The sequence below is a fragment of the Malaclemys terrapin genome, chromosome 1, assembly GCF_027887155.1.
Source record: "Malaclemys terrapin pileata isolate rMalTer1 chromosome 1, rMalTer1.hap1, whole genome shotgun sequence".
Classification (NCBI taxonomy): Eukaryota; Metazoa; Chordata; order Testudines; family Emydidae; genus Malaclemys; species Malaclemys terrapin.
In genome coordinates, this window is record NC_071505.1 from 162,549,755 (window position 1) to 162,572,484 (window position 22,730).

At 44.2% G+C, this 22,730-nt stretch overlaps 1 protein-coding gene across 2 annotated transcripts in view; it reads left to right on the top strand.

Annotated features, from left to right (window-relative positions):
- LOC128846672 (OX-2 membrane glycoprotein-like) overlaps positions 1–22,730 on the top strand; it is a 154,795-nt gene that overhangs the window by 67,286 nt on the left and 64,779 nt on the right. For both annotated transcript variants that reach the window (XM_054045972.1, XM_054045979.1), the window contains exon 9: positions 22,127–22,199. In XM_054045972.1, the coding sequence (XP_053901947.1) occupies positions 22,127–22,140 (14 nt within the window). In that variant the 3' untranslated portion in view covers positions 22,141–22,199. The remainder of the gene's footprint in view (positions 1–22,126; positions 22,200–22,730) is intronic.

Genomic DNA, 22,730 nt, shown 5'->3' on the forward strand with positions numbered 1-22,730 from the left:
TTTAGATTCTGGCACCCGCCACATAAATATGCTGATGCACCAAACTGCTGTGAGCTGACCCCCATTCAATTCCTAGTTCAAAAGGATAGAAGGCAGTTTTGGGAGAGGGAAAAATCCAACTCTGAGAAGATGTTTCCGTGATGATGAAAATTCAGATATAGGGTAGAATACTGTCATTTTTCCTTTAAAAAACTATGTGGAGATGGTGGGATTTTGTCCTGGGCCCTATCTGAAAATATTAATGAAGGGGGGAAATTGTTTCCTTGTCTGAGCCCTGTGCTGACAGAGTATGGAGAGTTAGTAGAGAGGGACAGAGGGTGACTCCTGGAGAATTCTGAGCTTACAGCACCCCAACCCACTTACTGACCTTTCAAAAAACTCCCACAGCTGTTAATGGCTTCAGCAAAATGTCCCTGTGGTGCTGACAGCTAGTTAGCTTAGGGCATGACCTCAAAGAAATGTTAATTCACTGTGTGGGGGTAACAAAGGTACATAAATAGGTTAGCAGACACAAGCCCATTCACTTGTGTTGATAAAAATCAAGAATAGATTGTAATTGTATTTACCTACATTCTGTTAATTTGGTTACCCTGATATACATTTAACCTGTAGTTGCTAAATCCTTTTCATGTCTTGTAACTCCATATTACTTTTGCATTATGTATGCAACTATACTCAATTGTCATTACATCAAAAGGCCTGCATTTAGATGAAGTTTACTAGAAGGACAATGAGGAGTCTGGTGGCACCTTAAAGACAGATTTATTTGGGCATAAGCTTTCGTGGGTAAAAAAACCCCACTTCTTCAGATGCATCTGAAGAAGTGGGGTATTTTACTCATGAAAGCATATGCCCAAATAAATCTGTTCGTCTTTAAGGTGCCACCGGACTCCTTGTTGTTTTTGTGGATACAGACTAACACGGCTACCCCTCTGATACTTAAAAGGATAATAGTATCGTCTTAGGCCTTGTCTACACTACAGAGTTTTGTCACCACAAATTATGCTGACATACAGCTACCACTTTAATTAAGCCGCTGTTGCATGTCCACACTATGCTCCTTGTATCAGCAGAGCACATCCACACTAGCAGCTCTTGCATAAACACAGGGAGCAGTGCACTGTGGGTAGCTATCCCATTGTGCAACTGGCTGCAGGGTGCTTTGGGAAGGGTTTGCGATGCCTCATGGGGCAGGCACAGCATCACATGATGCAGGTTTCTCAATTTCATCATTCCATGGGCATCCTACTAGATTGCCAGCTGCTTTTTAACAGAAGTGAGGGGGGTGTCAGGGGAGTAGTGTGTGTGACAGGGAGTGTGTGGGGGGGAGGGAGACAGTGTGTGTGAGAGAGAGTGTGCGTTGGAAGAAAGTGAGTGTGTCAACATGCTGTCTCTTTAGAATTGCCAACCCTCCTGGTTTTGCTGGGAGTCTCCCAGAATCAGGCTCTATCTCCCAGAGGCTACTGAAGCCAACCCGGGAGATTTTAGGTGCTGAAAGTCCGGCATGCAGCAGGGCTAAAGCAGGCTCCCTGCCAGCCCCTGCGCTCCTCCCAGAAGCAACTGCCACGTCCCTGCGGCCCCTGGGTGGGTGGGGGTGGCAGGGGTCTCCGCGCACTGCCCTCACCCCGAGCACCGATTCCACAGCGCCCATTCACCGGGAACTGTGGCCAATGGGAGCTGCAGGGGTGAACCCTGCAGGTAAGGGCAGTGTGCAGTGCCTCCTAGCCCCCTTTCAGGGCTGCAAGGATGTGCTGGCCACTTCTGGGAGCGGCGCACGGAGCCCCCTGGCTCCGCTTACCTCGGCTGGCTCCCGGTCAGCAGCACAGCGTGGCTAAGGCAGGCTCCACCCCTGCAACTCCTATTGGCCACAGTTCCTGGCCAAGGGGAGCTGCAGAGTCGGCGTTCGAGCCTCCATGGCTGCCCAGGTGCCTAGGGGCTGCAGAGACCTGAAGACCACTTCCGGGAGTGGCCCAGGACCAGGGCAGGCAGGCAGCCTGTCTTAGCCCCGCTGCGCCGCCGACTGGTAGCCACCCGATGTAAGCACTGCCTGGCCGGAGCCCGCACCCCGAACTCTCTGATCCATCCCTGACCTCCCTCCTGCACCCAAACTCCCTTTCAGAGCCTGCACCCCTGCCCTAGGCTCAACCCTGAGCCCCCTCCTGGAGCCTGCACCCCGACCTCTGCCCAGGCTCAGCCCTGGGCCCCCTCCTGGAGCCTGCACCCCGCAACCCCCTCCCATACCCAACCCCCTACCCTAGCCCAAAGCCCCCTCCAACACCCAAACTCCCTCCCAGAGCCTGCACCCCACACTACCTCCTACACCCCAACTCCCTGCCCCATCCCGGTGAAAGTGAGTGAGGGTCGGGGAGAGTGAGCGATGGAGGGAGGGGGGAATGGAGTAAGTGGGGCGGGGCCTTGTGGAAGTGGCAGGGCCTTGGAGAAGGGGCGGAGAAAGGGTGTTTAGGTTTGTGTGATTAGACAGTTGGCAACCCTATGTCTCTTTACGTTCAGACAGGAGACTGAAGCAACCAATCTTGGGGGAGGGGAACACTGCCCCCCCGCGCCCCCCCTCCCCGGTCATCAGCCTCAGGCTCCCTCGCTGGCTCTGCACTGCATGGCAGAGTCTCTTCCCCCATCTCCCAGCAGCAGCCCACCCGGCCTGCTTGCGGCTGTGTTCCTAGTGCCGGGGAGAGCAGGATTCCACATTAATGATTCTGTGATTTCCTCTGAGTTCTCCCACAGCCTCCCCTCAGAACAGACCAAGATGATCCACTCCTCCCCTGTAGTCCAGGCAGCAGTGCATTTGCTGCTGTCATGCTCAGCAGGGCAGTAGCTAGGTGAGCTCTGCACCCTGAGGAATTTCCATAGTTCCTGGGGGCTTGAAAGGGGAGGAGTACATGCCTGTGGAGCTGGGTGCAGGGCAGCGGAGTTCAAAATAGTGAGCAGAGCAGAACAGTGAGTGGAGGCCAGTTATGACGACGTAACAAATGCAGTGTTTACACTGATGCTTTGTCGCTCTAATTTTTCCACAAAAAGCTCCATGCCTCTCGTTGAGGTGGTTTTATTTTGTCGGCAAAACAGGACAGTTTTGTCACCAGAGTAGCATAGTAGTGTATACGCCTCCACTGTTTTGTCGACAAAAGCTGTCTTTTGCCGACAAAACTGCTTAATGTAGACAAGGCCTAAGTCTATCTGAAACTTGTTAACTTATAATGTAAACCTCCTGCAGACCAGTGGTTCTCAGCCTATTTACCATTGTGGGCCACATCCAATACTACCTGTTTGGTCCTGAGGATGTCACATTGGCCATGAGAACCATTGCTGTAGACCATCATATTAGGTTGAAGGGCAGTTACTAAATGCATTATCTTTGAATGGCCTGGCAACCAGAGTGAAGTCTTAAATCTTTAAAGGAAAGGGTGGTTGACTTTAAAGCAAGGGTCATTGGTTAACAATGGGACATTCACAGCCTTGGTCACCTATTATTCATCAGAGGAACACATAAGCTGTGACTGTTTTTTTCTGTCTGGACACCTATCAACGTGTTCTTTGTGTGAAAGAGCTATAAAAATGGACCTTGGGCACAATCCTGCCACCTCTGATCTGCTGAACTCTAAACAAGGGGAGTTTGACCCATTGGACTATTGGACAATACTATTTTGGGACACCCTGAAAGATTCTAAGAGACTTATGGAGAATTAGCAGACATTATATCTCTGCTAACAACTGGAATCATGTATTCTGATTCAACAGTAGTGCATTTTATCTCCTTTGACCTTTTAACAACTAATTTCTTCTCTTAGCTAATAAATTTTAGTTTTAGATACTAAAGAAATTGGCTACTAGCATTGTATTTGGGGAGATCTGGAGCATATTTTGACCTGGGGTAAGTGACTAGTCCTTTGGGACTGGAAGAACCTAATGTGTGGCGAGTTTTGGTTTTAATAACCTTTCATCATAAAGTTCAGTTTGGCTGGATGGTAGTAAGAGGCTGGAATGCCAAGGGGACTGTATATATTCCAGGGAAAATATAGTCCAGAAGTACATTTTTATTGCTGGTTTGGTGAAATCTAATGATAGAGTATACCACCAGTTTGGAGTATCTGCCCTATTTTCTGACAGTCTGTCCTGAGTTTGGCGTTCTCAATTGAAAGTCACTCCAGGCACTATGAGAGTCCCATTAGGTGGTGCAGAAAAGCTAAAATCCTCTTCCCCACATGAATAAGCTGGAGTGCCTGGAGTAACTTTTTACTTTGAGGCCTGTGAGGTTGTACCTATGTGCTCAAAGGAAAGTAGCAGACTGGCACAACATCTACCTTGTATGCAATAATACTTGCAACCTTAATGGATGACAGGAGAAGTCCTGGAACACTGGCAAAGGGCTAACATAGTGCCCACCTTTCAAAAGGGGAAAAAAGAGGAGTCCTGGAACTATAGATCAGTCAGCCTAACTTTGATACCTGGGAAGCTACTAGAGCAATGTAGAAAACATTCAATTTGTGAATACCTGGTGGATGAGGAGGTAATCACTAGCAGCCAGCATAGATTTACCAAGAACAAATCATATTGCCCAACCAGCTTTATTTCCTTCTTTGACAGGGTAACTGGTTGTGTGGATGGGGGGATGCAGTTGACATAATATACCTGGACTTCAGCAAGGCTTTTGATACAGTCCCACATGACATACTGATAAGTAAGCTGGAGAAATGTGGGCTTGGCGGAACTACCATTAAGCGGATGCATAATTGGTTAAACAACCACAAACAAGGAGTAACTATTAATGGAATGATGTCAGATTGGTGGAAGGTCTCGTGTGAAGTTCCACAGGGATCTGCTCTGGGTCCAGTGTTATTTAACATCTTTGACCTGGATGTAGGAGTAGAGAGCATACTGGTCAAATTTGCAGCTGATGCAAAGCTAGTGGGAGTTACCAACACTTTGGAGGATAGAGCTAAAATTCAGTGGGATCTTGATAAATTGGAGAACTTGATTATAGACAACAAATGAAATTCAGCAAAGACAAATGTAAGGTGCTACACTTAGGGAAGAAAACCCCAATGCACAAATACACAATGGGGGATAACTGCCGTGGCAGCAGCACTGCTGAGGATGATCTGGGAGTAGTGGTGGATCACAACCGCAAAATGAGTCAGCAATGTGATGCTGTTGCAAAAAAAGCAAACGGAATTTTAGGTTGCATTAACAGAGGCATAGCATGCAAGTCACAGGAGGTGATAGAACTGCTCTATTCGGCATTGGTTAGGCCTCAGCTGGAGTACGGTGTCCAATTTTGATCACCATGTATAGAAAGGATGTAAAAAAACTGGAAAGGATCCAGAGGTGCATGACACAGATGATCAAAGGGATGGAATGCAAGCCATACGAGCAAAGGCTGAAGGACCAGAGTATGTTTAGTTTGGAAAATAAGATATTAAAGAAAGACATGATAGTGGTCTTCAAATACTTGAAAGTCTGCCATAAAAAAGATGGAGAAAAGTTGTTCTCTCTTGCTACAGCGGGGAGGAACAAGAGGAAATGGGTTCAAACTACAGCATAGCAGATTCAGATTAAATCTCAGGAAAAACTTGCTAATTGTAAGAACAGTAGGATAATGGAACAGACGCCTAGGGAAGTTGTGGAAGCTCCGTCACTAGAGGTTTTTCCAAAGGAGGCTGGATAGCCATCTGTATTGGATGGTTTAGCCATAACAAATCCTGCATCTTGGCACGGTGTTAGACTAGATGACCCTACTGGTTCCTTCTAGCCCTGTGACTCTATACAGTTACTCATGAGCGTATATTTTTTCTTTCCCTTGTCTTCTATTATTACAGGGTTTTTTTTTATTTTTCTTCTCTAGTTTAGAAGAGCAGAGGGTGATACGGATTAGAGTTGAAGTGTATCTGGCAGAGCTGCGTAGGGCTCAGAGCCAGAACAACATCTATACTATGATGATTTGCACTGGCAGAGGAGGGTAGGAATGAAACAGCAAGAGGTACTGCTGATTGGTAACTGAAGTGCATTGTGCAATAAATAGCAAGCACAAGTGACCTGGGAGAAGTTTGCTTGACCACTCCTCCTTTCCTTATACATACATATGTCCTTTACAAGAACATAACCAATCAGAGCATCCCCCTCCCCCATGTGCTTCCCCAGTATCCCTTAAGAAACTGCTCCACCCCTCCTTTGTGAGTGACAATATGTTTACTGCTCAGAAGCATTAGATCAGTCTGTTCATTGTCTGTTTTCCCCTCAGTAGCTTATTTCAATTACAGTAAATGTACTATTCAGAGGCATTGGTGTCTGCCCACAATATTTCCCCTCTCAGTTCTTCAGGCTTTGTGACTGACATCCATTCAGGGATGCTTTTACTCTGAGGTTTGAGAATTCACTTCCGTTTCAGTGGCACAATAAAGGCAGGAAGGTGAGGTCAGGGCTGGAGATAACAATTTCCATTTCCACATATGCCACTGGTGATTAAAAAGGGTTGTCAGAGAAACTCCAGCAGGCAAGGGCAAAGCTAAATTTGCAGGGGGAAAAAAACAACCATATCACCAGCTCAAAACAAAGACCCATTTTTCTTTTTGTAAATGTGCTGCTTTCACGTTGTCAGACCCTCTCATGAGGCACAAATCAGCATCTCTTTCAGCTTCAGAGAAAAAACAAGCATGGGCTCTTACTATACCTCCTCTTGGCCTCTGCATAACCGCACAATACCCTTTCCATCTGCCCCTAAATGACTTTTTCGCCATCTCCTTGACTTTCTCTGCTTTCCTGTCTTCACCTGCCCTGGCATGGACATTCCACGTTACTGCCATGATGCTTTGCTCCTCTGACTGACCCACCCCCTTCACCCACCCACTGAAATACAGTCAGGGTTAGAATGGGACACAGCAGCCACTCTTCATCAGCTTCACTACACAATAAGATGAAAGAGAGTAAGTGAGGAGTTAGCTTTAAAAACGACAACAGGATGTGTATTTTTAAAGACAGGCAGAACTTAATTACCTAAGTTGGCGTTTAGCCAGGACAGCAGGGTTAGCATAGCTATTCTTGACAAAAACACGCAGGATATTTACTGACCGGGAGCAGTCAGTTGCTTGGTTTTACAGTTCACCAGAAAAATAGTCCACTGCTGATGTAACCACATCAATCCCCAAAGGGCCATTGAGAGCTTCTAACGACAAAAGACAGAGAGGTGCATCACTGTTGCTCCCAAGTAGCCATCAGCATTCACTCAGATTAGCGCTTTCTGTGTTCACACCGCAACCCACATGCCAGTTCGTTCTCAGGAGAAGGCCATTTTGGCATGGGTCAAGTACACTTTCCAAAGTCCTAACCTAATGACCTATGGCTGGAAACCATCCCCAATCCCCTGTACATGTGCATCCCTTAACTGCATCTTTACAGACAAATTTCTAATCAAACCACAGTCACTTTTTTTCTGTGCGGGAACAGGGATATCTAGTTCTACATTTATTTTTTTGAAGGACCCTCTGAAGTTTCACCAGGACAAGTCCATAGCACTAAAGTTTAGATTGTTGGCATGTTGACCCCTGCTAGGTAGTCTTCACAAAAGTCTTAGCTGTGTTCAGCAGGCTGGAGGGTGGCTTGTTCAGAGTCATGGCTGGACTGTTTGCTCTGTGGGGAAACCTAAATTGAAGTAATAAGGATCTTGAATTCTCCATGCAGGCCAAGGAGGATGGTTCTGTTCCCCGTGGTCAGTTGTTGAGCTGCAATTAAAGAATGAAAGTGAGGTAGGTCCTGCCGCTGCCCCATGTCCGTCATTCTTTATCTGTCGCTTCAAACTCTAAACATCTGCTGTCTAGCTTCTTGTAATTCCATTGCAATGCCTCAAAGGAGATACAGTAATAGAGCTCTGGCACATGTGATTCATGGAGGAGCCTTTTAAAAATTCAGGATTAGTGAAAAAGGAAGAGGTGGGGAAGGAAATCCACCTCCGCTCACAAGCCTACATCCAGTTTCCGGGGTTGGCAACAACAGGGTAGAGTCCGGTCATAGCCTCAAGCATTAGAATTTCTTTCAAAAGCAAGGATCGGATTTCCTAGCAGGCACTATGTAGCTGGGGGGCAGCAGGTGCTATGAGTTCTGCAGGAGATAGCAGGTTAACCCTGGGATAGGAGGGGACAGAGTGTTTCATATTACATTAGTGCCTAGCATGGGGTTTGGAACACATTTAGAACCGGCCTTCTATCACTCTTTTTCAGAGTTTGGACCACATCTTAGTTGAGGGATTGCCTCCTGGACACCTCACTCTGCTACTTAGGATTATGTGAATCATTGCCCAGTCTCGATTGTATGGACCATGTCTCCTCCCATTCATGATCACGTCATATCTCTGGGGTGAATGTGGCAGTGGCTTGCATTGGAAAGTAATACAAGGGAAGTAGTTAATGTGTTTCAGCTCTGTGTATGAAGGGTGTTTGTCCTTTTGGGGGGAAAAAATGAATCACATTGTCTCCTTGTGGTCCTCATTTCACCTCTTCCCTTTCCATCTGTTCTGTTCCTCTCTCCCCTGCTCATGCTGCCCTATCACCTCATCTCTTTCTGCTCCTTTTCATGCACATGTTTTCCTGTTGCATTTTCTCTGACCTTCCACATAATTTCCCTGATTCCTGGCACCCTTGCATACTGCCCTGCTGCTTTGTCCCCTTTTCCCTGGCACATTCCCTTTCTGTGTGTGCCTGGGAAGTCTATTCCTAATGATAGCTCCATTCTCTGAAGGCATCTTCTTTCTCCTCCGTAGCAACAGCCACTAGTAGGGGCAGCTAGGCTGGCAGCTCCTCCTTGTTTCCAGATGCTTTTTCAGAGCACAAGGTTCTGCTTTAAAACAAATTGCCTGGACAGCAGCAGAATGAACTGGGGAAAAGGACAGAGCCACCTCCTTGCTCTACTGACCATCACTGAGTGTACTGCAGACTACAGTAAGCATAGAGTTGGGGATGGTTTGGCATCCAAAGTTCTGGAGCCTGTCCTTCCCTGGGACTCACTACTTACCACCAGCTGCTCCTGTCTCCTTCCTTTAACCTATATGACCCTTCAGCCAAGGCCTACTGGAATCTCTCAGGAACGAAAGAGACAATCATGCTTACATGTCAAAATGGGTTTGTGCTGTGGTCAGTTGTTCACTAGGGAAGAAATGTAGGAGGATGTCACCAAACTCATTTGACCCAAGTAAAAATGAGACATCTTGAAGGATTTGCTTGGGGTTTTCAAATACCTGGGGCCTTCTTTTGACACTGACAAATATTTGATGTTCTGCCTTACTCATAAGTGGCCCAGGCTTGTTGGGAAGCTAGAAAACAGAAACACCTTTGTTACCCACACACTCTAGGGTGCCCCACCTTTACCCTTCCATGGGCTCAAGGCATAACTCAGTTAATTTAGCACCCACACACACCCTTTCCATTTTCTCTAGGGCTCAGGGTGAAAGGCACCTACCCTTACCCAGTTCCTACAGCTCAGGGCATAATCTTCTATGGGTTTGCGAGACTTATTCCCAGTGAAAGAGTCTTACACAGTAATATCCTTAACCTCTATTTATTAACAATTACCAAGCAGAATACACCCACTAAACATGCAATGCTCTGCTCACCAAGCCTGATCACACAGGCAGACATTCCCTGTTGGCCAGGCTAGGTCGGTCTCGTCTAGGTTCTGGTTGCTGCACGTCATGGTCCTGCAGAGGATTCTAGCAGCTCCGATCTTGGGCTGTGGATTGCAGGTGAGTTCTTCTTTCAGGTCTTTCCTTATTCTTCTTCCCCCCCCCCCTCCCCCCGTCTCCTGCATGGACTCAAGTTTATATAGTGAAACTTGAGTCCTGATTAGCTCTATTTTAACCAATCATTTTACTAAAGTATTATGAAACAATTCTTTGACCAATCATACCCCACCACGTAGTTGATTTAAATCTTGCAAAATCAGTTATTCAACAGACAGAAACAATCAAAGAATCAGACAGAGACCATACAGAAGTAGGGGCCATAAAGGCAAAAACAATAGAAAAGTATAGATTTCACCATCACAACTGCTGCTAAGTGATTTAATGCCAGACAGAATACCATCAAACAAACTTTTCTTTAAACATTTTAAGATTTGTTTCTTTCTCTAGTGATGATGAGTACTATTAAGACAGGAGCTTAGACAGTACTTCTTAACAGCCCAATATTATATTGTTTTGGTGCAATTTAGATGGAAAGTGAAGATGTGACTCTCTGCAACTTAGCTCATGGCTGCTGTCTCTCAATCTGGCTGCTGTTTTTACTGAAGAAGAAGGCCTCACACCTTACACATTCATAAAACAATTTGTAATGTCAGACTTATCACTATGGTGCTGCAGAGGAAGGCAATGCTGCTGGCGAGGGATGTAACAAGCACTGGAATTGTAGACAGTGGTAGGAAAAGTGTTTAAAATATTTTCTCTTAAGTGAAAAGAAGGCACAGAAATGGGGCCTGCATCACAGTGAAAGGTAAGCATATTTTATTCATAGCATCCCTGATGCTATAAAAACTTATATATGTGCATAACTTTTTGTATATGAATATTCCCATTGAATTCAGTGATTACAGGCCCGTAGTCTGTATTGTGCAATGCTCCAAAGCAAAGCCGTCCCTTGGATATGCTGAATCGGGGCGACCGCTCTGGGCCCCGCGCTTTGGGTGGCCCCACGGGCCACTGGTACAGTTGGTCTGCGCTGGGAACAGTTGGTCCCAGAAGTGCCGATGCGATTGGCCGTCGCTGGGCACAGTCGGTCCCGGAAGTGATGGTTCGGTCCCAGAAATGACAGATTCATCATTTCAGCCTCGGACCCCGCACCCTCATAGAGTCAGCCCTGCTCCAAAAGAATGTCTGCTGCGCACTAACACCCACACAATTGTAAAAGGCTGGTATTTCATTCTCTTCTTTAGCATTCAAGGGCTCAGGGTTCTTAATGGACAATTGCATTCTGCCTCCTTACATTCTTCATGCCATTTCAATGGAAAAAGAATTCTCCTTTACTGCTTGCCCTGAGGTGTTACTGTGCACCATGATACGCTTGTCTTCAGTGCATACCCGTAGGTAGTTGCACTTACCTTTAGTGGGAGATGAAGTGACTCCAGTTTGTAGTCACACCAAGAAAAACTTGGTTAAAATCCAGTTAAGGTGGCTAAAGGGTAAAACCCATCCACAAAAAGCTTTAATAATGGAAATGACTGGTGAGGGAAATGACTTTCCTATCATTTAGTACCCAAAGTTCACATTAAAACACTCACTGCCAGACTGCATCTGCACATAGTACTCCCTTCCACCTCTGGTGGATACAGGAAAACCCTGCCCGCAAATTATTTTAATTTACACAGTAATTCAAAATCGTAATGCTCATTTCAGCAACACAAACATGTTTATTATGGCTATACGTGCACTAGGTGAGTGTATAATATCTTCTCTGTACAGGGGGTGAGCTCATGACTGTGAGTGCCAACTTCAGGCAGACTGCCAAGAAACAGAGCAGAGACCCCAATTAGATTTCACCAGCCCAGTAACAAGCGTGAACTCCTAAAACACTATAACAATCTTACCATGGAGTCACAGACAGTCCCCTTGGGCATTCCAGTCTGTCTTGCCACCTACACAAGCTGGACTTTGTGATAGATGGTTGCTATACACCAAAGACCACAAAATAGTCATGTCGCTCCCAGTCCCAAGAGACCAGTCAAGGTCAATTTGTACCACCCATCTCACCCCAAAGACAACACTTGTAGTTAATCCTATAGGAAAATATCTAAGACAAGAAATGAGAGAGTTATTACAAGGAAAAGGCAGGCAAACAAATACACACAAATAAGTTACCATCTGTGGTTTCAAAAGGTGACAGAGTTGTCATAATCTGTCAGTTCTGAATGTCTTTTAGGGCTAACCCAGGAAACTAGGGAGATCTCTGCTTCCGCTTCAGAGCTCCAGCCCTGTGAGTCCAAACAGCAAAAGATGAACAATTTTCTTGTCAGCTATTTTTATTTCCTTCCAGAATTCAAGCTGATGGGAGAAGCCCTTTTGCACATAGCCTCTTCATGGGTGTGAGGGGGCAGTTAACAAAGTCATTGTATTTTAATGTCCCACAAAGGCCAATTTAGTTGGATAGGCCTACTTAATGGGCAGGAGATAGTCCCTCCTGAGTGGGTTCCCAGTTTCAGAGCAAACATTTTTTACTGTTACAAAACAAAAACTTAAATATTACCTTATAGCATGTGATAAACTATTATAGGTGAGATTAATACGTGCAGCAGCTTGCAAATATTTCATAAAGTCTAAAACTAAATGCATTTTTATAAGTCCAATACTCATCTTAACCATACTAACACACAGGTGAAAACCACTGGTTTCCAGCAATGAAGACTTGGCAAGAGCTGGCATTTGGTCTGCCAGTGTCACACCTTATTTACTTCTTATATGTAAACTGATGTGAACACACATTCCTTTGTTTAAGACAGACATGCTTAACCACTCCTGCCTAATCGGTGCTCTGTGGGTTTGAACATATGCTACTAACTTCTCACAGGGGAAATTCATAACTTTATGTTGCTACATACACTATGATATTATTGACCAGCGAGTTATTACTTTTCAAATGATACTTCACAAGATATATGTTGTACAAAGATTATTAGAGCGCCGGATGTGAATTCAGGGGTGCAGGCAGTCATACTAACATAGTTCCAATTTTTAGAGTAGATGGCACTAATCTATCTACCTGGATGACAAACTCTGAAGGTGAGCTTTTCACCCCTGCCACTCTGGCCCCTGTACACCATGTGAGAGGTCCAAAGCAGCATAAAGTGACTCTAAAAGCCCTGGTTCTACCTAAGGGAGAAGTCCCCTAGCACTAGAATTAGGGAAGACAGCCATGAAGTTGCCTTCTGAGGACCCCTTTGCAAGTGCTGGCATAGGAGTGTGCAGGGGGTGTTCTGGGGATGTGAGGATCATATTGGAGGCAGGGTGATAGCATGCAGCCCAATAGGATGTGATAAATCAGACTGAGGAGGTTACTGTAATTTAGACAGGCCCCAGACACAGCAAACTAGGATTAGGAGGGTGCAAAGTGCATTATGTGCTGTGCCTCTTAGAGGTGTAGCATTTTGTATTGCTGTTTGCACCTGTGCAAAGCAGATGTAAAATGCTTCCATTCAGCCATAGTGAGGGTTTGTATCACCTTTGTATGCACTGTGCACAGGTGGTAATGATCACACAAGGTACACAAAGAATCAGGCCACAAAAATCTGAATGTTTCAACTGACCTCAGCTGTGAAAGCTTATCGGAGAGTTGCACCCTCATAGGGTAGCTCCTTCAGACACACCTCTGTTAATGTTGGCAAAAGAAATTAGGGTAAGAAATGTTAAACTGGTTTTAAAACCTAAAAAGGGGCTAAACTGTCTGTAATGGAGAAAATGGCTCCTAAAAATCAATATAAGGGATTCTCTGTTTTTTTATTACAATCTCTATTTTTAGAATGTTAGTCATATCATCGGAAAAATTCTCTCAGCAGTTGCAAAAGAATGAACATGTCTTTGCTAACTAAAAAAGGGATATTTTTTTCTCACTGACAGTGAAGTGTACTGTCAGGGGATTAGACATTATTTTATTCAATAGCGTGTCTCATTATAATTGTAGATGGCTTGCTATACTGCAGCAAAATAATTTAAACTAAAAAAAAAACTACAAGGGGCTCCTAGTGACAAACTGACTAAAAATGCAATCGATGCAGTCAAAATAACAAAAAGAGTTTGCAATATTGGTTTTACTACATTATTTTAAATGTTTGTATTTTAGCACCAGTCTGTACATCCATTGCTTTTTTTCTAGTGCAAATACTATAGCTTTTGCTTCTGCCACACTATTAACTGTAAAGAAACTAGAGGTAAAATGATTATAGATGGCAAGAGCATGAGGATTGCTGCTCCCAAAAGCCAGGGCCAGATTAACCCTCCTGTGCACCCAGGGTTATTAGATTTTGTGGGGCCCCTGTATACAAGTCTTTTTCCTAATTTAAAACACAATGATCACAATTATGGCATCGAAGCTATTAACACTATACTAAACTTGCCTTTTAATTAACATAAAGCTGTTCTGTGATTACATTTCAGTTTTAAAACATGTAGAATATAGTTAAATTAATTCAAAATAGCCTACTCTTACCTTAGAACAGCTGTTATATTTGTTTGTTTCTGGGAGAGAGTTTGGGTGCAGGAGGGGGCTCCAGGATGGGGCAGAGTGTTGGGGTGCAGGAGTGGGTGAGGGTATGGGCTCTGGGAGGGGGTTTGGTGCAGGATGGTATTCTGACCTGGGACAGGGGGATGGGGTGCAGGAAGGGGTGCGAGGTGCAGGCTCTGGCTGGGAGGCACTTATCACAGGTGGCTCCTGGTTGGTGGTGTAGCAGGGCTCAGGCAGGCTGCATGCTGCAACCACTGTGCCCAGAAACAGCTGGCTGCTGGCACCTCTCTGCGCGCCCCTGGGGAGAGGGGGACAGCGTGTCTCCGTGCGCTGCCCACGCCCGGTTCCTGGCCAATGGGAGCTGTGGGGACAGTGCTGGGGACGGGGCCAGCATGTAGAGCCACCGCCTCCTCCCCGACAAGGGCCGCAGATATGTGCCAGAAGCTGGCTGCTTCCAGGAGCGGTGTGAGGCCATGGCATGCAGGCAGCCTGCCTGAGCCCTGCTGTACTGGGACCCCCTCAGCCCGGGGCCCTGGACTGCAGCCTCTAAAGCCTCTGGGTTAATCTGGCCCTGCCAGCAGCTAGACTACGCTACAATATCTGTTCCATTGAAACACAAATGTTGTTTGGATTTAAGAAATGTTTAATCCCATGTCACAGTGAAATGAATTGAAACTATTATTGTTCAGTGATGCTGCTGTCAATTATAGCTGCAGGGCAATATTTACACTCGCTTAGGTGATGGCCTAACTGTCCTGAATAATGTTTTCTGTCTTAATAAATATAAGACTGCATGATTGCTGTCCTGCAAGGGCTGTCTCAGCTCATGCAAATCACCTTAGCTTCATTGACTTCAACACTGCTCCATTTATACCAAACAAGGATTTGGCCCCAAATATATATCTCAACCTGTTTAACATGGACTAGCTATTGTCTTCTTGTGGGCTGGAATTTCTTGTCTCTGTTGGCTGAAAGCTCAGTAGATTCGTTTAGGAAATGTAAATGGAGATTTATTTTTTGGTCATGCCTAACATACATTTGCACAAATGCTGGGTCTGGATTTTGTTAATTCTCTTTTTATCGTTTTAAAGTGAGGCAATGGATACGGAGGCTATTGACAAGCGATGTTGATTTCTTAAAGCTGACCTAACCCTGACTCCTTAGATTTTCCTCCTCTATTTGAGGTGATGGTAGAGAGAGGCAGATTTTACTGTCTTGGCTTCCTTTGATTGCTCACATAATAGTCATAAAATGCACAATTGTTACAACCATTTTGGATATAAAAGTTCACTTAGGGCATAGCAGATGCCCAAATAAATTTATTAGTCTATAAGGTGCCACAAGGACTCCTTGTTGTTTTTGCTGATACAGTCTAACACTGCTACCCCTCTGAAACCTGTCAGAAAGAAAAGGGTATCTGTTCTATGGACAACGCACAATGCAGATTGAAGATAGTCTAAAATCCCGTAGCAACACTTCTACTGTAGAACACTGTAGCATTTTTAATAAAGGTGGAACAAATCCTACCTCTATGTATAACTGGTAAAACAGGTTACAGAGCACTTTGGAATCTGTGGACTAAAGGGGTCATATAAATGCCAGTCAGTTTTAAAGAGACAAGGTAGGTGGAGTAATAATTTTTATTGGACCAAGTTCTGTTGGTGAGAGAGACAAGCTTTGGAGCTTCCATGGAGCTCTTCTTCAAGTCATTAACGTGTATTATTACAGGTCTGTGAAAGATACTGTTTCTTTTCACAACCCTCATCCAGGCTAGCTCTTGTACCCTGAGAGAAGAGCTAGTATTTCTCATAGGTGCTATGGGCCCTTTCTTATTGATATTCTGAAGGGGGTTTTATATGAAAATGTAAATAAAATCAATAACTCACAAAAGATCTAGCATCACTTTGTCTAGAACTGAGCCTGAGCTAGCTCCCTGATCTGAACACCCCTGAACTTTGAAGAAGTTTACATCAAGACCCAGATTCTGTGTGGATATAAAATAAGCCAGTGAGAAGCAAGCACTGTATCCAAGTATGGTGGGAGGTTGAGGGGAGAAATGTGTGCAATGTTTATGGGAGCTAATACTGACCCAACTGAAGTGTTCTAGGTTCTCTTCTTGGCATATGGATAAGAACTCCATGCTGCTCTTCCAGGTGACCCAGGTACTACGCCAGTGGTGCATATAAAGAAGACATATAATGTTTGTCCACTTTGTGGTGTGGCTATTTTGCAAACCTGAGAATAGTACAGTACTTTCTTGCTGCTTTTACAAGCTTCTATCATAGATTTTGTTGCTCTCATAAGGATGCCTGCTGTCTCTTGGTTCCCACCGGAAATGGAAATGCTGAAATACCGTGACAGAAGTGCACAATTTGTTTGTTTGTTGTTCCAGCCTGACTGGAAGCAGTAATATTGCATGCTGTGGAATGTCTAGTCTAATTTTGCAGACTCTGTCAGGTTCAGATCAGCATCTGGATGCTTAACTTCCAAAAAGTTTCTGGCTGCTGAATACCCAAACTCAACTTCTTGAGGATCACCCACCACTAGTTATCATGTTATGGGGATTGTTTCCATATAATTCTCACATGGTTAATGTAGTTGCATCTATTATGTAAAATGTCTCTTTTTCTCTACTATACAGTGATGGGATTAACATGCAACCCATAGCATGTTGGATGGTTGCAATATAAACACAAATAAGAAATTATTTCAGTATATCAAAATAAGAAAACCTGTGAGAGAATCAGTTTGTTGGTGAGACTACTAAAGCAAATAAAGGCGCAATAAAGGAAAATAAGGTTATTGCAGAGATGCTAAATGATATCTTTGTATCGCTCTTAGTTTACCTACTCCTTTTTGGGTGATGCAGATTAAGATACTGTTAGAGACTGAGAGCATGTTAGACAAACACCTGTCAGGGATGGTCTAGATAATTTTTAGTCCTACCTTGAGTGCAAGGGACTGGATTAGAAAACCTTTTGAGGTCCCTTCCAGTCCTACACCTCTATGCTTCTATGTCAAAAGATGCTGGAAGAAAGTGACACATTAAAGAGCAATATATTACTTCAGCCAGATGATGTACATCCAAGAATTCTGAAAGAATTCAAGACAGAAGTAGGTGAGTTGCTGACAAAAATATGCATTTTTCTCAGTAAAATCAATTATTTCAGGAGAGAATGGCAGAAGTTGTTCCTATCTTTACTAAATGAGTTCGTGGTGATCCTCCTGGGTATTACTGACAAGTAAACTTTCATTTCATACCAGGTAATGTGGTAGAAATGATAATTAATAGAACTGCAAAACACCTAGCTGAACAGGAACTGATAGGGATAAAGAAAAATCATACTTCTCTAACCTATTAGAATTCTTTAAACATCTCAATAGAACAGGGAAAAAAGAGAACATGGCTGACAACCAATGTGGCTTTTCAAAAGCTATTGACAAAGTCCCCTACAAGGGACTATTAAGGAAATTTGGTAGCAATAGGATAAGAGAATGCAGAAATGGACCCAAAACTGGCGAAGAGTAGGAATGAGTGGTACATTTTCAGCATGACAAAAGGTTATCAATGAGTACACTAATGTTCTGTACTACAACCAGTGTGGTTTTGCACGTTTGTTGATTATCTGAATATTATCTTGATGAACTTCATCATATCACCATTTTTTAATGAACACACAAACTATTTCTCATCTGCACATGTCCCATTTATTATATATATAAAAACATGCTGAAGTCTAACCGACAGGCCACAGCAAGATCTACATGTACAACCCTGGCACAGCATTGTCTTCCAGGAACAAAGAAACTGGCATCACTGCCATAAAAAGTCTCCCTTCTCCCCACCGCTACCCCATCTCTCAGCAGCACATCCCAGATGTAGTATGAATTTCAGCCTGTAGATGGTAAAAATCCAAAGGTATTGCCACTCTCCTAATTACAGAGGGAGAGGGGGCTCTGACCAGGAAGAGGGAGACAGGTTGGGGAGGATGTGCTTGTACAGAATGATGAGATGGCGGGCAAACTCCCTCAGCTTGGCCAGATATCCCGGAAGGGTGGATAACATGGAGACCTTGCTTTGCCTCCCTCTTTGGCATGCATATATATATATATAATGTTATATTTAGTGTGGTGGACAGCAAAGAATAGCCTCCGTAACCATTGCCAAAAGACACAACTTAGTGAAACATTTCCATTTTTGTTCAAGTCAGGAATCCTGTTTTCCTTCTGTTCCTTAACCCAGAGGGAAGTACTCCAAGCAACCACTGCCCTTTTAGTCATACCCCAATAAAGCATATGAGAAAGTCTATGCTGTTCTATCTCCACGCTCTAACTCATTCCTTCCCAAATTATCACACAGGAAGAGGTCAGACACTAGACTACAGTCTCGGCTGCTCCCGGTGAGCAATTCTTTTTTTTTTTTTTTTTTGATCATGTGATCCAGCCAACTAGGTTCAAGACAATGGTGGAAATACTCCAGGCTGTATGTGTTAGAGCACCACTGTGAGCTGGTTTCCTTTATGGTGTGATTTAATTTCCTGAAGACAGGTCTTTGTGGGGAGGGGGTTTGGAGTGGGCCCATACTAGGCACAGAGTTGTTCTCCTTATTTTGTGGCCCATTACCTCTCAGGTCAGGGTGTGTGTGAGGATCACCAAGAAGGAACAATAACATCAGGTTGGGATTTTAGATCAGAAAACAGGACACTTTTGTTGGTGAGGGGGGATTGTATGGAATGGTGTTGGGTAAGGTCAGGGAGATGAGCATAGAAGAATTTTGATAGCTGTGGGGAAGGGGGGGAAAAGGTCCCCACTCTTTCTTTATATTTTTGTGCTTCTATCTCTTTTTCCTTTATCTCACTTTATTTTTGTTCATTTCTTTAATTCCCCCAGACTTTAGTCTTCTCCACCTATCTTCTTATTGCCATTCTTATCTCCCTGCTCACTCTCCCCATGCATAATCACTCTTTTCTCTCATCGTCTGTCTGTCCTTTGTCTCTCCACTTCCCTCAGCCCTTGTATCCCACCACAATTCAGTGCTCACAGTGGATGCAGTGGAGATGGGTAGATGCCAGCCCAGGTTGGATATACCAGCTTGCTGCATATATAACGGCAATGCAACAGAGCTGCCATGGGAATCGTGACCATTCACAGAAATATCTGGGATGTGACTTCCACGTGGATATATTTATCTATGGGAACACTTGCTAGGGGTGGGGAGAATGCCCACAGGGAGTCATCATACAGGTCATGGTCAGCAGAGGACAAACCTAGTGCGAAGGGATGGACCTTGAAGTGCATATGTGTTTAGGTGGCCAACAGATCCTTCAGGTGAGGTTTACATAAATTAGGTAAAAATATTGTTTTTTGTGAAACTGGAAGGGACATGTACAGAAAGCAGTGAAAGCATTTTTCAGGGAGGCATGCCCTAAACATGATCAAAAGATGTCTACAAAGGAAATTGTTGAAGAATGCGCCATCAGTGACATTTCACTATTAAGTCTTATCTGAGTGACTCATGTTCTGTCACCAAGAAAAACAGGCTAACCCTTTCTAGATAACAACTGTGGAAAGAGTAATTAAAAGAACCGGGGAATTTCTTTTTTGTTATAAAATATACAAATGAGTTTTCAGCTTAATAGATGTTTTTTTTCCTGCTGAGACAGCTCCGTTTTTCCAGTGTGTTTTTGATATGCTATGATATATGTAGACACATATATCTTTTCCTAGTAGAGAGATAGATCCAACTGATGTGAGATTAGTAGAGGAAAGTTCTGTGAGAAAATTCACTTTCAGTATGATCTAATCAAAAACATTTAATGTGTTTTCTCTCTTAAAAAAAAATTTAAAAAAAGCCAATTTAGAAGAAGATCCATTAAGTCTCATAAAGATGCGGTAATAGTGAAGTGTTTCCTGAGGCCAGAGTATCAACTGTCAAATTCTCCTCTCAGTTACAACAGTACAACTCTATTGGAGTCAATGGGATTGATAGAGAATTTGGCCTGTAGTTTGTGTGATAGGTTTTACAACCCCCCTTGGTCCTATTGGGTTCCGGGGAGGTGGGCAGGCACAAACTGGCCCATGGCTAAAGGACCCTCGCCCAGTCTATGATTATGGGGGACAACAGAAAATATAACAAGGGCAGGTGTGAAGGTCAAAGGGTCAAAACAAGGGAACCTGAAGGGGACACTGAACAGAGAACCCTGGACAACGTCCACAGTTCTTGGTCTTGAGGGGGGTATGGGGCCTGAACAGTGGTCCCATAGCTGGAGACAAGACCAAAACACCTTTAATTCTGTCAGGCCTGGAACTAGGTGAGGCTATGTAGCTTGGGGCAAATGCAGCTGGGACTCATTATCCTCTCAGGCCCAGGTGACATGCATAAAAGGAGAAAGAGGAAGTGGCTAGTTCTTGGGAAAGATTAGAATCAAAGGAAGAAGGGTCTTTATCACCACATTGTGCTTGGACCATAAAGCATGCTGGTTTTTATTTTGGGATCTATTTGCCCATAAAAGGGAAGACTTTGATTTGGACTTCTATATCTTGGAAGGAGGACAACTAGGTGCCTTATTTAGGATTGGATTCATTGTACCATTGGAGGGAGCCAGAGAAAGAAAGAGAGCATGTCCTGTGATAGTTTGTAAGACATTTCAGGATGTGCCTGGATGGAAAGGAGCTATGAAAACCTAAGAGATTGCTTAAGCAAAGAGTCTCACTAGAAATAAGTTAGCCATTGTACTGCTCATATAGAATAAACAAGCAATGGTGAGTTTGTGGAATCCTACATGTGAAATACTTGTTTAGTAAAGTAATGCAGACTTTCATTATTTTTTAAGAAAAAAAATGAAACAAATCCCATCTTCAGCCTCCACTCCCTGCTTTTGCGACAGAGGCTGTGAGTACTGTTCTGAGGGTTCCTCTGGCTGGAGTCGTCAGCAATGGAGAGGCATTTGCTGTCATAAAAATCTACCTCAAAAGAGAGACTGAAAAGCCTGAGCTTTTCCTTTGGGGTGAATGCCTCCTCTTCCTCAGCTTCCTTTCTGCCATTTTAGGGAAAAAATATATTTATATAAATCTTCCATAATATAAGAACTGATCTGCTTTATGAGAAACAGTGGGTCTCAGTAAATCCATAGCCTGTCTCCAAACTGGACAGGAACCAGCTTTCAGTTCTTACTCTGTTTGCTTTATTATAACTTCCACAGTTGTGCTGTTTGTGCCTGTGGCACTTGAGGCACCGTTGGCTGTGATACCACGAACTGTCCTTAGGGTCTGAGAAATCCTACACACCCTACTGCCCCCTCAAAACAAAATGTGTGTCTCTCAATCTTCTTTAACCAATTTCCACATTCTTGCAAAATTCCTGAGGTTAAGGCCAGGGCTGGATTTACACCTTATGTGCCCCTACACACAGCATCTTTAACATCCTGTCCGCCCCCCCCCCCCCCCCCCCCCCGCCTACAGCTGACCTTCATGTTTTCTGTAAAAAAATGAAACTTTTAACCCACTTTTAACTTTTAGGTGCCCCTAGAATGCTGGTGCCTCTAAGCACGTGCCTACTGTGCCTAATTGGAAATCCAGCCCTCATTAAGATGTTTTCTCATATCCCATATCTCACTCCTTCCCTCCTACACACACACACCACTTCTCTGTGGAGCTAGCTCTGGGAGCCAGAGCATATTCTGAGTGGGGAGTGTGCTAAACAGCATGGTGCTACGGTGCCACAAGTCCAGAAGGGAAGCAAGTGGCATGGGGCTATTCAGGGTGCTGGCTGCTTCTAATGAACTATATTGTAGAGAGAGGTAGATGTCTTCACTAGAGTGTGTCTTCTCACTCCCAAGAGCTGCCACCTTTTCCCCCCCGGTAGGATAGCTGTTAGCATCTTTAATCTTAACTTTGCTTATGCTATTGTATTTTATTTCCAGAGGAGCCCCTGTGACTTCCTGTTGCTGCTTTGTTTTCACAGAACCATACAGAAGTCCTTGTGGTTTTCTCAAGGTACAGTAATTTTTCTTGCTATGCTTCACTGAACTGTGTCAGCAGGAGCTCCTTAGCCTGTTCTCATAGCCAGGATCCAGAGCTCTCAAATCTAGTGAATTTTGCAGGACATTACACACATTAGCTGACTCAGGCTTGTGGGCTCCTAACCCCCAATGTTCTACTGCTGTCTAACAAATAGCTGTGTAACCCACAAGCAAAGTGTGTGTCGCATCCCCCTCTCATGCCGAGTGTACAGAGAAGATAAATTAATCCTTAGCTCAAGTATACAGGCCTGTGTTTAAGGTCTATGACCTTGTTGGTGACCCATGTTGGGCTGGGGCTTATGGTTGCACATGCTAGAACTAGTTTATTTGATTCACACAGTAAGAAAATATAATTGAAAACATGTTTTATAGTTAAATATAATCTGTAAATAGAGTGGCATGCAGAACCCCCTCAGATGTTCCACATCTCATTGTCACGCATTTCAAGTGCTTGTGTCACATGCTGGCAGGTTCAGCGGTTGACAGAGGAATGCTTTGCTCAGGG